Source organism: Pteronotus mesoamericanus, unplaced genomic scaffold (assembly GCF_021234165.1).
Source record: "Pteronotus mesoamericanus isolate MK-2021 breed Mesoamerican mustached bat unplaced genomic scaffold, CSHL_Meso_final scaffold_705, whole genome shotgun sequence".
Lineage (NCBI taxonomy): Eukaryota > Metazoa > Chordata > Mammalia > Chiroptera > Mormoopidae > Pteronotus > Pteronotus mesoamericanus.
Window position 1 is genome coordinate 855,775 of NW_026555326.1, and position 15,447 is coordinate 871,221.

The 15,447-nt window shown below is 39.8% G+C and overlaps 1 protein-coding gene across 2 annotated transcripts in view; it reads left to right on the forward strand.

Annotated features, from left to right (window-relative positions):
• The window catches only part of KCNH1 (potassium voltage-gated channel subfamily H member 1), a 311,369-nt gene that overhangs the window by 74,558 nt on the left and 221,364 nt on the right, over positions 1-15,447 (forward strand). Inside the window, exon 6 of one of the 2 annotated variants that reach the window (XM_054562992.1) lies at positions 2,146-2,619. In XM_054562992.1, the coding sequence (XP_054418967.1) occupies positions 2,146-2,619 (474 nt within the window). The remainder of the gene's footprint in view (positions 1-2,145; positions 2,620-15,447) is intronic. The other variant, XM_054562993.1, reaches the window with a different exon arrangement.

Sequence of the window (15,447 nt, forward strand, 5' to 3'; positions counted from 1 at the left end):
TACTTTCAGAGTCTTACATTTGTTTTATATATAATGTCCAGGACTTTCAGTTGTGCTTAAATGGAGGATTAAGGAGAAGTATGCCTACTCTGTCTTTCCAGAAGCGCAAGTCCCATTCATGTAATTTTATTTGCTTTACTCTTACCGGTCAATCCCTTTTCCTGCCTGAGGTCCCAGGGCCCAAACTTCATTAACCACTCTTGTATAAATTTTTTTCTTGAGTAGAGAAATTAAAATCCCAAGTCTAGAAAAGTTCTCTGCATTGGTGGGAGGGATAAAAACAGTTCCTGCACCTGAAGACACACACTGGACACTCTGGATTTCTAGCTTTTCTTTTTGGTCACCTTTTTATTTTAAATCCTCACCCAAGTACATGCTTATTGATTTTAGAGAGAGAGAAAAGGAGGGAGAGAGAGGGAGAGAAACATTGATGTGAGAGAGAAATATCGATCAGTTGCCCCTTGCATGTGCCCCTACAGGGGACCGAATGCACAGTCTAGGCATTTGTGCTGAGTAGAATCAAACCCCTACCCTTTAGTCTATGGGATGATGCTCCAACCAACTGAGCCACACTGGCCAGGGCTTGGTCACCTTTTAATGCCTGGCACCAAATGTAGTTCAGATTATTATATATTCACCAAAGGGTCTTTAATGTCTGGAGGAAAAAAATGAGTTCCCATGACACAAGAAGAAGTTTCACCTAAAGACATGTAAGAATGTGTAAGTGGCACAGAACAGCAGCTGGGCCGGGCTGGGGGTCCCTTCCAGCTTGGCTTAGCCTCCGGAAACATGGTATTTTGCCTTTGACTGTTGAAGTGAAACCCATTTGTGATACTGTTTTAGAATCAAGCTTCTCTAGACTTTTTCCTTCACTGAATCCGCTTCATTAAAAACCTGTCATTTGGGGAAATGTTACCCTGATGTGGAACAGCATGTGTTTGTAATCCAGCTGCACCTACTTTGGGATCCTGGTTCCATCCTTCTTAGCTGCATGACCTTGAAGTTTGTTTATTTACTTAAAAAATGGTCCTGTAGTACCTGCTGTGGGCCAATTACCGTGGGGGGGGGGGGATTGGAATAAAGTAGTGGGTACCAGTCATGGCCCTCTTTTCTTCACTTGTAGCCATCGGCAAGTTCGGCTGGTTTTAGTTCAAAAATATATCCAACGTTGGACTGCTTTTCTCCATCACCTCATCTTTTTCCCAAGGTGTTATAATACATTTCCTGATTCTGTTCTACCCTCTAATCCTCTGCCTCAATTCATTATCAATGCAGCAGCCACAGTGATCTTTTTATAAACATGCATCAAATTATTCTCTCGTTTAAAACCCTCCAGTTATACTCAGATGTACCGAGAATAAGATCCAGGATCTCCCCACGGCCCGCAGGGTCATGTATGGCTTGGTTTCTGCTTCCTCTCTGAACCCATCAGGCATCCTTTCTTTCCTCATTTAGGGTGCTTCAGTCACATCAGACTTCTTCTTCTGCAAACATCACGCTTGTCCTACCCTGGATTCATTACACCAGCTATGCTTTCTGGCTAGGATAATTTCTCCATACAAGTTTGAATGGCTGGTTCCTTGTTGTTATTCAGATTTTAGTTCAAACACTTTCCCTCCCTTAATCCTGAAGTCACATTCTATCAAATCACTGCGTGTCCCATGCCACTTCTTATTTAGCTCTTAACACAATTTGAAATTATCTTGATTTGTCTACTAGACCGAGCTACCCAAGAGCAGGAATCATACTGTTTCCTTCATGGCTGTATGTCCAGTGTTTAGAAAAGTTGCCGGCACAGAACAATAAATATTTGTTGAGTGAAGTTATTTAATTCTCTTGAGCCTCACTTTCTCACTCGTCACATGGAATAACAACTGGCTGATAAAATGAGATTGTATTTAGAACTGAGATAATAAATGTATGTGAAGCATTTATTACAGTGCTTGGCACATAGTAAGCCATGTAATAGTTTGTCATTGTTTTATTGTGATTTAATATAATGTTCACTTCCCTTCTCCCATACCCCCCCAGTACCTGTTCTTGTACCTAATGATCCATCTGGGGCATCACGATGATTTGTCAGTGACAGATGCTTGCCTTTAAGTCCTAACTTAGTTCTCTCTTGGCCATGTTTTTTCTGTACAGGTCCTGCAGCTGGGCTCAGACATCCTTCCCCAATATAAGCAAGAGGCACCAAAGACTCCCCCTCACATCATCTTACATTACTGTGTTTTTAAAACCACGTGGGATTGGATCATCTTGATTTTAACCTTCTACACAGCCATCTTGGTCCCTTACAATGTCTCCTTTAAAACCAGGCAGAACAATGTGGCCTGGCTGGTTGTGGATAGCATCGTGGACGTCATCTTTTTGGTGGACATTGTGCTGAATTTTCACACCACCTTTGTTGGACCAGCTGGGGAGGTGATTTCCGACCCCAAACTCATCCGCATGAACTACCTGAAGACGTGGTTTGTGATTGATCTTCTCTCCTGTTTGCCATATGATGTCATCAACGCTTTTGAGAACGTGGATGAGGTTAGTGCCTTTATGGGTGATCCAGGGAAGATTGGTTTTGCTGATGAGATTCCACCACCCCTGGAGGGGAGAGAGAGTCAGGTACATCCCTCAAATCTCAGACCTTGTTGTCATGTCTTTAAAGCTGAATTAAATGTGGGTGGTCAACAGAAAAAAAATTAATGGGTGGGAACTAGCATGCTCAGAACAGAGGGAGCATGCTTGATAGATCTTCTTGCCCACTGTTCTTGCCTTTGGAGGTTCGGAGGTTCTGCATGTCAGTGAATGGTGTGGAAAAGACCAAAGGCTTCACTCGTCCGCCACGGGGAGCGCATGCCACACTAGCTCAAGGGTGGTGGGGCTGCGGAAACAGGCATGTATTGCCACTGCATTGCTGAACCCTTCATTCTCTATGCATTTGCTGAATATCTACCTATTATTGATTATTTTAATTATGGGGACTTTTCTATCTGCTGCTGCTGACCTTTGGCTGTTTCATTTTAATGAACTCCTAGCAATGAGGATGCTATTTTCCTCTGTTTGCTTGCTCATTTGTTTAGTTATTTTTTAGGGGAGGGGGTAAATATTGAAAAAGAATGAGTTGTTTCTTTGCTAAACTGAGTTGTCCATACTTTCCTTTGCCTGTATTTGCTGAGGTAGTAAGGCCGTAGCTTAGAGAAGTATTGTTACTGGATTACACTGCTTTGGGTCGTTAGTCCTGCAGGCAGTGGAAGGAATTGAAAGAAGATAAATGCCCTGCAAATGTGTTAGAATCAGGACGTGGGTAAACAGTCAGCAAATGGGTACCTGGGACATGCTGTAGCAGGAAGGGGGCGCTGGGCTGGTTAAAGGGATTTCCTCCTTTGAAAAAGCAAGGGTGTCAAGGCATCGCAAAGGAAAATGTCAGATTCTTATCTAGTTTGCGTCCTATGGGAACGGTTCTTCCTTTTCCCTGCTCCTTGGTGGGCATGCCAGTGGGCTTATGATAAGGCAATTTTTCTGGCAAATCTTCAGCTTCAGGCAGCAATGGGCCCTCATCGCCCAAGATGTCAGAGGGTCCCAGAGGTATCGGTCTGGCTGGGCTGATAACTAAGTGGGTAAATCAGTATGTCCTCTGGACGCTGAGTCAGACGAGAGATTAAATGGCCAGTGAGACTCAGTCTTGGGACAGTTGGGAGGAGCAGTCAGCTCCCTGCCAGGATAACAGGGCCTGGCCAGTGACTCTGTGTCTTGCTGGTGGCATATGACGTTTCTATGCCTTCAGATCCTACCACTTCTCCTTCCAGGGCAGAGGAGCTGGTATTCAGATGCTCTGGACTCAGAGCAAGCCCTGCTTTCATCTGTGTGGCGTGTTTTAATACACTTTAAAATCCCAAGGAATAATTCTCCGGTGGCTTGTGTGGATTTTGCAGGAGGATTAAATGAGTCGAGACTGATCATTTACAAGAACAAAATCACCCCTAAAGTGAATGTTAGGATTCTTAAATGTGAATTTTAGTGCATGTTGGGAATATTATTTTTCTCTGTGAACACATTTTTAGAAAATTGTACGTTAGTGAGGAAAATATGATCATTTTGGCTTAGATATTTCAGATGAGTTATTTTAACCTAAAAGAGCTTATACACACATATGGGAAATGAAATTTAACTTTAAAAAACCACTTGGATTATTAAATTAAACCTTTTGCTACTTATAACAATGGTGTTGCAGTTTTGCAGATAAATAGAATAGTTCTTCAGCTTCCACGGATTCTTATTAAACATTGGCAGAGCTATAGCCACATATGTAAATATGTCAAGATTACCTTGTAGGTTGACCGAGCAGAGAGTTTCTCCCCAGGCACTGTGTTTGTTGGGGTGGAACTCCTTTGTCATTAATTGTGAATACCCCTGACATGGTTTCTGATTCCCAGATTCACAAAATAGATTGTAGGTAGTAAAAACATCATTTATCTGTAGCTTTCTAGTTGGCAAAGGGTTTAACATCAAAGCTCTTACTGCCATCTCTTGATCATGAATAATAATATAAATATTAAGGGGCTATAGCTACGATTTGCTTCTGCAAATAATTGATTTTGTATTTAGTAATTCCTTTTAAAGCTTTGGCTCACATCTGACATAATGCCTTTTTATAACAATTGTGGTGAAGATCAGTGTGAGAAAACTAAAAATTTGGCTTCTAGTCCTTTTGGTATCACCTATTAGGGCAGCTGGGAACCTTGTGCATGTCAGGTAGCCTTCCTGGATTAAGTTCTCCTGTCCACTCCCTGGGGATAATACTACCTTACCAGCCTCAACGCATGGCATTTCGGCGGTGGAGTATTTGAGTTCCCCACCAGCTGCAAAGTCTGGTGTTTTCTAAAATGTCATCTGCATTAGTGTCACCTCCAGACTGATTGCATAAATGAGAGCCCCAGCACACTGACTTCCTAACTGTGGTGGGGGTGGGAAGAAGTTGGGGTGAAATGGGAGCAGTTAGCGGGTTATGGTAAGTAGACATAATGCAGAGCCCAGCGGGACCGCAGAGGGCATCTAGTTTCAGCCCTCTTAACTCACAACCAAGGAAACAGACTCGGGAGAATATGACTCACTTGTGATGGCACAGCAAATCCTCATAGTAATAATGAGACCCTTTCCGACTGTTCTCTGTTCTTAAAAGTGGCAGATTGGATAAAATGGGACAAAACACTGAAGGATACAGCCAAGTCAAAACTGACCAAGAAGCTCCTGATGCGTGTGGCTCACCCCTCAGCCTGGGTGTTGTGGAGGGAGCTTGGGCGCTGCGTCTGGGGAAGCGGGCAGCTGCGTTTCCCCCAAAACAGCTGTATCAGTGATGAGATGGGCAGTTTAGGAGGCTCGCCGAGAGACAGATGCGGCACGGTTTTCCAGGCTCAGGCCTTTTTGTTAAAAGGCACCCATAAATTAGTGGGCATGGCAGGCTGGTAGGGCTTAGGGGTTGGAGGGCACCCCACCTGTCGAACCTGGATTAGGCTGGGGGGGAATTCCCTCACTGGAGAATTCTGAGTAATGGCTCAGTAGGTTCGCATTCACCCCATCCTCTCTTCTCACCGCGCTCTGTTGTGGAGTCACTGAAAGTAAGATGGCAGCTCCCTCTGCTCTAGGTCTTTTGTCTGGGAGAGTCTCATTTCTCATAAAAAAACACATGGAGCCGAATGAATTCGCCCTGGTGTCCTCCTAAGTATGCCAATGAGATCGTGTCCCAAAGGAGACCACCGAAGAGGAGGGGAAGGAGGTGTGGTGGCCCTACCATCTGCGTGTGTGTGCGATGGGGGTGTGAGGGTGGCTGTTGGGGTGGAGGGATCTTGAAGCTCAAGGATGAGACCCACCCAATTTGCTGAAGCCAGCAATTGTGCATTCAGCCCTGCGGATATAGCCCATCTCCATGATTTAAGCCACACAAATGATCCCGTTTGGCTTGACTTGTTTCACTTATGTAGATGGCCTACATTTGCGTCATTCTCCAGTCTGTTGTTAATGATCTGCTTGGAGGCTGTTTGGGAATATGTTTGCATATTAGTTAAACTGGTTGGAGGACAAAAGGTCTGGAAACTGGGTGAACTGAAGCTTAGAATGGGTATGCCGAAGCGAAAGCCAAATGAGGATTATTTTGGCACTTTGTGGATTATTGGCCTGGTGTGCTTTATGACTTAAAGATGGAATTATTATTCACAAACATATTCCCTCTCTAAGGAAATCATATTGCTTCTTGCCATTGACATGTGGGAGTCCAAAGGCGAGAATGGAGCCAACCAGCCACACCATTTCCTGAGCCACAATTCTAGTGCCTTGGGGTTTGGGGCCAAGAGCTTCCTTCTCTCCTTAGCTCCGTGACCTTGGGCAGCAGCACCACCAGTTAGTCCTGGTGACAGAGCTGACACTTTCCAAAAGCCCATTCACACAGGGGATGCTCCCCTTAATGCGGAACAGGACAGAGGTATGCCGAGGAAAAGATGAAAATCTAACAGCACTAACCACAGCTTCCCTTTATCCAGGACTCCTGCGATACCGGAAGACTTCAGAGCAGTTTTGGGTTGGGTGGATTATAGAGGACTTCCTGGGAAGTTAAAAAAGAAACAAAAGCCTGTTTACGAAGGTGTGGGAAGAGGGGTAGCACTCTGATGGGCTAGGAAAGGAAAAGGGTCACTGGAGAGCAGGGAAAACGAGCCTCAAGGCATTGTCTGTGGGGCTGGGGGCAATTTTCTTTGGTTAAATCTTTACTTGTGAAGGCAAGTGTTGGTGAAAAATTAGCCACTCACTTGTTAGTGACTCTCTTACCTCAAGGGAAACTCTCAAAGGGCAATAGGAGGTCTATGATCTGGCTCTGATTGGCAGTCTGTGTCTGAGCTGTGCAGACTCTTACGATTCTTCCTATGTTATCGTGCAATGTTTATCTCTGGAGTCCACATGTTAGCGTCTAAGAAAGAGTGCTTCGGTCTTCAGAGGAAAAACATTTGGCTTCAAGGATGTGCTTCCAAGTGAAGCCAGACCAAGGGGTAAGCTTGAGAGCCTCTGAATCTTTAGAAAAAGAATTTTTTCCTTTCAATGTTTTTCATTTTTTTGTTTATTTTGTTTCATTTTTGCTTTTACTTCATTCTCTTTCTTGCAAACTAAAAAAAAAAAAAAAAAAAAAAAAATCAAAATAAGAAAAGAGAGAAATAACCTTTTTTATTCTTTTTCTCTTTTTGTCTCAATTTTTCCCCCTTTGCCCTCCTCCACCCACCCGCCTCGCCCCCCTCTCCCACAGTCCATGCCCACTCTGTTGTCCACATCCAGGGTCATTCATACATGTTCTTTGTGTAGTCCCTTCTTCTTTCCACCATTGTCCTCCTTCCCCATCCCCTCTGGTCACTTTCAGCCTGCTCCATGTTTCCATGTCCGTGGTTTATTTTGTTGAATAGATTCCACTTTTAGGTGAGATCATATGGTATTTGTCCTTCACCAACTGGCTTATTTCACTTAGCATAATATTCTCCACTTCCATCCATGTTGTCGCAAAAAGTAAAATTTTTAAAATATTTTATAATGGATTTTAACATTATAAGCATGTCTAGATTGCAATCTAGAAATGTCTAGATTGACATTTAAAAAATAAATAAAATCTATCTGCGTTTAAAAAAAAGAAGGAACTCCTTTCAATTTTTTACATGTTGCCTGTAAAAATTAAGAAAATATAGATGAAGGAATAAAGATTGCCTATAATTTATCTCATTGTTAACATTTTGGCATATAGTAAGTCCTTACTTAACATTGTCCATAGGTTCTGTGAAATGATGTATGAAAATGAAGTGATGTATAAAAAACAGCTTTACCACAGGCAAATTGATATAAACAAGAGCCGAGTTCCTATGGCATCTCATCAATGTTATTACGAAATGATGTTGAACAAAATGATATTATTTGAGGACCTGCTATATATTGTTTCAAGTTTTTTTCCCCCTTGGAATGTGTGCATATATGTTTACATGTATTTCATTAAAATGGGGTTGTACTATATATAGTGAGTTGTAACCCACTTCATTGTGTAAACAATAGGTTTTATGACATTAAATTTTCTTTTAAAACGTGAATTTAAATGATAGTCCATTGTAAGGACATATTTAGTTTGTGTTTGTTTAGATAATTTCCTTTTTAAAAAACTTTAAAAATAACAGTGCCATAGAGAATATCTTTATAAATAAATCTGTGTCATATTCCTGATTATTTTTTTATTGTGCAGTATAACATATATAGGAAAATGTTTAAAACAGAAATATGTGTCTCAGTGAATTCCTCCAAAACAAACATCTGTATAGCCATCATCAAAGTTAAGAAACAGCACATTGTGAACACCTGAGACATTTCTCCTCTCCTGCTGTCACCTTTCCCTTCCTCCGCCCCCAAGTAGCCACTACGCTTGCCTATAGAAATGAAATGAGACAGTCATGTGTCCTTTCATGTTGTCTTATTTTGTTCAGTACTACTTTGGAGACATTCATGCATGTTTTTGAATGCATCAGTAGTTAGTTCTTTCATTATCACAGGTAACTTATTATATGAATGTGCTTCAATTTATTAATTCAATCTACTGGTGATGTTCACTTATCTTATGTTTTTATTTAATGTATATTTTTATTCATACTCTTAGAATACTCACTTCTGTTGGAAAGAGTAGAATTTTGGGGCCATAGGTGTTACATGTATTATTTAGTAAATACTGCCAAACAGTTGCCTTAAGTGGTTGTCCTAAATGGTTGCAAAAAGTGGTTACAATACATGAGAATTGTCCTGCTTTGCATTCTTGCTAACACTGGTATTTTCAGTTTGTTAAATTATAGCTAATCTAATGAGTTTGTAGTTGTTTCTCATTGTAGTTTTGATTTCTATTTTTGTAATGTTTAAAGAGGTTTAGCATATTTTTATAAATTTTTTTTGGGGGTGGTCATTCTTTTCTTCTTTTATGAAATGCCCATGTAGTCTTTTTCCATTTACAATAGATTTTCTTTTAACAAAAGTGATTTGCGGAAGTTTTCTGTTTAGTCTGAATATGAGCTGTGTGTGTGCTATATGTGCTGTAAATATTTTTCCACTGTATGGCCTTCCTGTTTCTTTTCAATGGTGTCTTTTGATGAACAGAAATTATTAATTTTATTAGAGCAATTTATCTATCTTTTCTTCTGTGTCTTGTTTAAATTTCATATTCCTAGGTTAATGAAAGCATTTTTCTATAATATGTTCCAGGAATTTTTTTTCTTTTTATTTACGTTTAGACCTACAATCCACTTGGAACTGATTATTATGAATGGAATAAGATAAAGACCAAGTTTAACATTTTTGTCCATATGGATATGGCTATCTGGTTGACTTAAGGCCAGTCATTTGAAAATACCATCCTTTCTTCAACTGTCTGCAGTCCAATCTTCCACATGTCAGTTATCTATATAAGCATGAGCCTTTTTCTAGACTCAATTCTTTTCTAGACTCAATTTGGTAGAACTTAACCGTGAGGCAATCTGGGCCTGGCATTTTCTTTTTAGGGAGGTTTTCAATTTATATATTTAGTGATTTTAACAATCAAAGACCCATTCAAATTTTTTTTTTACTTCTAAAGTCAGTTTTTATAAACTGTATTTTTCTAAGAATTTTTCTGTTGTATTTAAAATTTTAAAGTTATTGATGTAAAGTTATTAATAAATAACATCTCTTTATCTTTTAAAGTCTGTAAGATATGTAGAGGTGTGGCCCCTGTTTTTATTCCTGATTCCTGATAACTTGCCATTTGCTGTTTTTTGTCCCACATGTTCTTTGATTCTTTTGTTCTCTCATGTCCTACATTATTTTGGGATTGATAATTTTGTATTATTCCAGCCGCCTTATATTCACCTTTTATTTTTCTTTTACTATTCTTTCAGTGGGTGCTCTGAAAAATACAATGTGCATTTTTCTCGCTCTATTATAAATTAGTACCTGTGCTTCTTCTCAGATGTTGCAAGGATTTTAGAACACCTTAAATTCTTTTACCGTCTTCTTTACTTAGGAGCTATTGATGTCAAGTGTATTTATTCTATTTGTATTTTCATTGTTTTATGTAGTCAATACTAATTTATATCTATTATCCCTTTTATTGTTCCTCATCCTTTCTGCCACCTCCTAACTTCCATCTGGTAATTTCTTCCTTCTGCCAGGAGAGCATGCTTTAGTATTTAATATAGTTTACTAGTGACAAATTCTCATGAGTTTTGTATTTCTGAAAATATCTTTATTTTGCTTTAATTCTTGAAAGATGTTTGCACAGGATATTGAATTCTAGATTGGAAATTATTTTCTTTTGGTTATTTAGATTTATTTTTCCCTAATCATCTGACTTTTATTAATTTTGTTTTGTGAATTCAGCTCTCCGTCTAATTGTTTCATTGTAGAAATTCTGTCTTTTTTTCCCTGTGGCTGCTTTAAAGATACTTAATTTTTCTTTTCATCCATCTCCCCTCCCCTCCACTCCCCTGGGAAGTGCCTGGTAAGGAAAAAAAGGGAAATGGATATGGGACCAACAATTAGCAGTTTGCGTTACAATTTCAAATATTTTTTGAGGACTTCATAAATGTTTAATAAGTGCTAAATATTTTACACACCTTATCTTTTGAACTCTAACGAGAATCTTATTACTTTGACATATCGTCATCCCATTTTACACATGTGGGGCGGTGAAGCTCCGAGAGGTTGGTCGTTTGCCCAAAGTAGCACTGCTGGTAATCTGAGAGTAGGGTTTTAATAAGGCTTGTTTGAGTCTAGAATACACTTTCAACCAGTATGCTATACATCTACTAGCATCTGCTAACTCACAGGTGGAGAGTACGATGACAGTCAGGCAGGGCAGGTGAGGAGATCGAGGGACTGGGCAAAAAGGAAGAAGGACTCATGCACATGGACAGCAGTGTGGCGATTGCTGTGGGGAAGGGGATATAAAGGGACTAAGTGGTAATGGAAAAAGTACAATAAAGGTTAAATTAAAAAAAAAAAAAGAAAGGTTAGGGAGAAGCCAAATTGTGAAGAGCTTTGATTGTAAAGAATAAGAGTTTAGATTATCCGCAGCCCCATATTGTTTCTAAGTGACTTAGATTACATATATGTGCTAGCCAGATCCATTGACTTCATGCTGTGGGTTTCTTCTCCCTTTTGTTGAACCTTGTGCTTTTCCCAGTGAGAACTTGGAACGGGGTCCATCCTTTAAGACCCTAAAGAGATGGCACCTTCTTCATAAAGGCTCTTCCAAGCAAACGTGGTCACTTCCTTTTGTCAATTCCTACAATATTCTATGCACACACAAACCAAAATATATTTGTGCTATAGTTGTATAACCTTAGTACATGATTAATTATGTTCAAACCCAATTTGACTGGAGAAAAGGGATTGTGTCTTGTTCCTTTGTGATTTGTGGCACTTAGCACAGTTACTGCACATAGCAGACATTCACAGATTGGCAGAATGAGGAAAACAATGAAGGAGTAACTCAAGATCACACAATTCAGGATAGTAAGAAAAAAAAAGAAGTCTGCGGAAAGTGTGTTTTTATTTTAAGTAAAATGCTGAACAATTAATTGGTGTGATTGCTACCAGCTGTTCACGAGCAGCTATCTGGTATGTTTACAGGAGAATGTTGGCAAGTCTGTGTTTTGAGTTAATTAAAATTTGCTTTAAATTATTTTATTGCCTTTTAAAGTTTAGAAGAGATTTTTTTTCCCCTAATACTTTAGAAAAGATTTTCTTCCACAAGACTAAGGTAATTGCTTAATATCTATGTAGTTTTCTATTCTGCTTATTTTCAACTTTGAATCTCACACAACCCCTATAAATACAGGTTTTATATGGATTACCTTCAAACTATTGATGGAATCCAAGTCACAGAGAGGTTGTTGCCATTGTTGGAAACCACATAGCTAGTGAGTGATAGAACAAATCTTTTCTTCTCAATTGACATTCTAGAATTATTGAATGTTTGGATGATGGTTTACTTAACCCTGAGTTCACCATAGCCCATGGGCTCAATTTAGCTTATGTAACATAGTGACTTGTACTGGAATAATCCAGCCTATACCAACAACAGCGTGCCATGGCCACAATATATAGAAAAGGTAGTCCAAATAATTTGGAAACTATACTAAAGCATTTTGAGAATTACAGCTTCTCAGGGAATTCGTGTCAAATACATTCCTCCATGTTCAGGAAATCTCTGTGGATAAGACATAATAAGGTTTGGAGATTCCTGAAATGTATTTCAAAGTATTAGTTAGGAGACAATTTTGTAAGAACTAAAGTCTAAGTCTTCCTATAAGAAGTAATAGTTTCTCTCTGTGTGCTGCTACTTTCTTAATATATTGAAAGTTTTCGAGGGCAAAAATGGTGCTTATTAGTTTACTACATAAGTGTCACTGTATGCATATTGGAAATCAGAGTGCATGGAAAGCACTCATTTAGAAACTCCTAGTAGAGTGATGTGACGTGATTAAGAAAAGTCCGCCATACAAATATTGTCTCTCCCCCTGACAATACTTTGATTTTTTTTTTTTTTGCTCCTTGTTATTTGTTATGTGTTTTCATATTAAGCAAAGTAACTTAAATCAAATAATGCATGAGTTTCCAATAGTTATAATTCTGGGAATAGAGTGGGAGGGCTGATTGCTTGTAAACTTCGGTGAGCAAGAGAGAAGAGTGTGCAGTGGTAGATGCCATGTTGGGTGAGAGCTTACCATGGAGCCTCTGAAAGTGTGGGCCGCCTCACAAGGATGGCAATACCAGAAATGAGGTCATGGGCCAGTGGGCTGAGGGTTCAAATACGGACCCAGGAAAGCAGTGCAAGTAGTGAGTGTAGATTTAGCTGTGCTGTAAGCAGACTGCCAGATCAACTTGGGGCTATTTAGGACATACAGATGAAACCTCATTAAGGAGAAACATTAAAAAAATAGAAAGTAAAGAGTACTAAGCAATAGAGGGCACTTTCTTTTTTAATTACATATTTATGTAACTAGATTTCTTTGAATGGATGTATACAAATAAAAAGATTGTGCTTGAACAGAAAAAGCACTGAACAGCATGGCAATACTTAGAGGAAAGAATGGGACCTTATAAATAATGTCATTTTAAATATTTTACCAGAACAGAGGAGATAGTATCTATGAATGTGTGTTATGCTCCTCAGAAAAAGATATGATAGAAACATACCACCTCAGCTCTATTTATTCCCTTCTTTGTCAGCACCAGAACGAGAGCTCTGTATTCCGTGCTTCAGGGGTTTTTAGAGGAAATATCATTTTTTCAGGCTGAGAATTTTGAGCCTGGTCTGATGATGAAGTATCATATTTTGCTGTGTATAATACTCGCTTTTTCCCCCAATTTTTGAGGGAAAAATAAGGATGCATATTATACATGGATAGTAACTGAAGCACCTTGTATCTATTCTTGTATTTTTTAATTACTTGTTACATAAAATTTCTTGTACCATGTGTTCAAAAATAAATGCTAAAATTCCTTTATAATATAAAAAACAAGTATCTCGATATAAATAAATACAAAGTTGAATTAAAAAATTAAAAAAAAAGATTCTTTTTTACTGAAAGTTTGGGCCAAAAATGTGGGTATGCATTATACACAATAACCAAGTGCCTGTTTGAGTCTGTGACTTCCCAGCTCTGTTGCCTTGGATGCTTTCATTATCTTTATACCTTGGTGCTCTTATCTTCAATGAGGACAGTATCTGTCTGGAAGTGTGTTGTGGGGATTAAAGTATGTAGACCAGCGCAGTGCTTGGACATGGCTAGCACTTAGGAACTAGTACTGCTTTAATTATTGTTGTTGTTAGCCCAGGAAATGATCTAAAAAAGCAATTACTAACCTCACAAAGATACTTGGCCTGGGAGGTTTTGCTGTTGGGAAGTTTATCTTTATTCCTGAGGATTATAGCCTTGAATGACCTGATGACCATTCACACTCAGTCCCTTGTGGAGCCTTGGCTAAAAATGAGAGATCCCAATCACCGAAGAGGCTTTGCACAGAGTCAACTCCGAAGTCTGGAGCAGAACGGCCTCCATGAGGACTCAGACTACTTCCTGCTTCTAGGAACGACTCAACTGCACATTAAGCTCACCTAGGTTGCCTGTTCAAAATACATACCCTCAGGCTCCATTCCAGTCTATTGAATTTGAGTTCTGAAACTCCTACCTCTAACATTCTCCTCAGCTGTTCTTCTTTAGGCAGCCCAGCTCCTGACTAGCATTTGAAGTCACCTCACGCCATTTGGAAACTTCCTTGCTGGGCCAGCAATGGCCTCACTGGTATTCAAGGCCTTATCTGCTTATTTCCTGGTTTCCTGGATCCTAGAATGTCTTTGAACACTGATCTACTGGCTACCTTGGCCCTCCTCCTCTCTCACAGTCTACACCATCTCTCCAAATTTGAATCAACAAGCATTTACTGAGCTCCAGAAAGGCAAGGTGTGCAATCAAAGCAGAATGAGTGCTGCCCACTTTGCTCTTTGTATATTCTGTTGCATACATCTCTTTGTACTACAATGATAATAATAATTATACCATAAAAATAGCTACTTAGCATTTGCCGGGCATGTACTGGGCTAAACACTTTATGCTTATCATCTAACTTTATTTTGTCTTTGTAACTCAATGAAGGAGACTTATTCCCACTTTAAAAAATTATTTATTTATTTTTAGTGAGAGGAGAAGGGAGGGAGAAAGAAAGAGAGAAACATTGATGTGTGAGAGAAACACCAATCGGTTGCCTCTTGTATGCATCCCAACTGGGGACTGAACCTGCAACCCAAGCATGTGCCCTGACCAGGAATTGAACCTGTGACTTTTTTGTTTTGTAGGACAACCCCCAACGAGCTGAACCACACCAACCAGGGCTTATTCCCATTTTATAGAGGGGAGATTGAGGCTTAGAGTGTGAGTTTGCTTAGGAGCAAAGGTGATGTTCTCACTGTTGGACTTCAAAATTCTGTTCTTCACCTCTACATGGTGGATTCGGTAGTTGGTATTTGCATCAACTTCTGCTGATAGTTCACGGAGGCTTGAACCTTTAGTTCCCCCAGAACCTCTTACATATGTTAAATGCACCCTAAATGTTGGGTAAGTGAATGAATGGGTGCAGAGATGTGTGGAAAGTGCTCTGAGCGCCCAGAGGAAGGAGTTGTGAAATGGGTACTATGGGGAATTTCATGAAGATGGTGGCAGATGGGCTGGAAGGGAGACTGCTGTTGAGGGAGCTCTCTTGTTTTCACAGATGACACTGTGACCAAGCAGGTTTTTTCTACTGTCACGTTTGGGATGGGTCTGAATTGGGGTGCCAACAGTCACTGAGGACCTGAATGTCATAACTGATCTGGGTGGCTTGGCCTACTTTTGCCATCTGTTGATAAGATTTAGC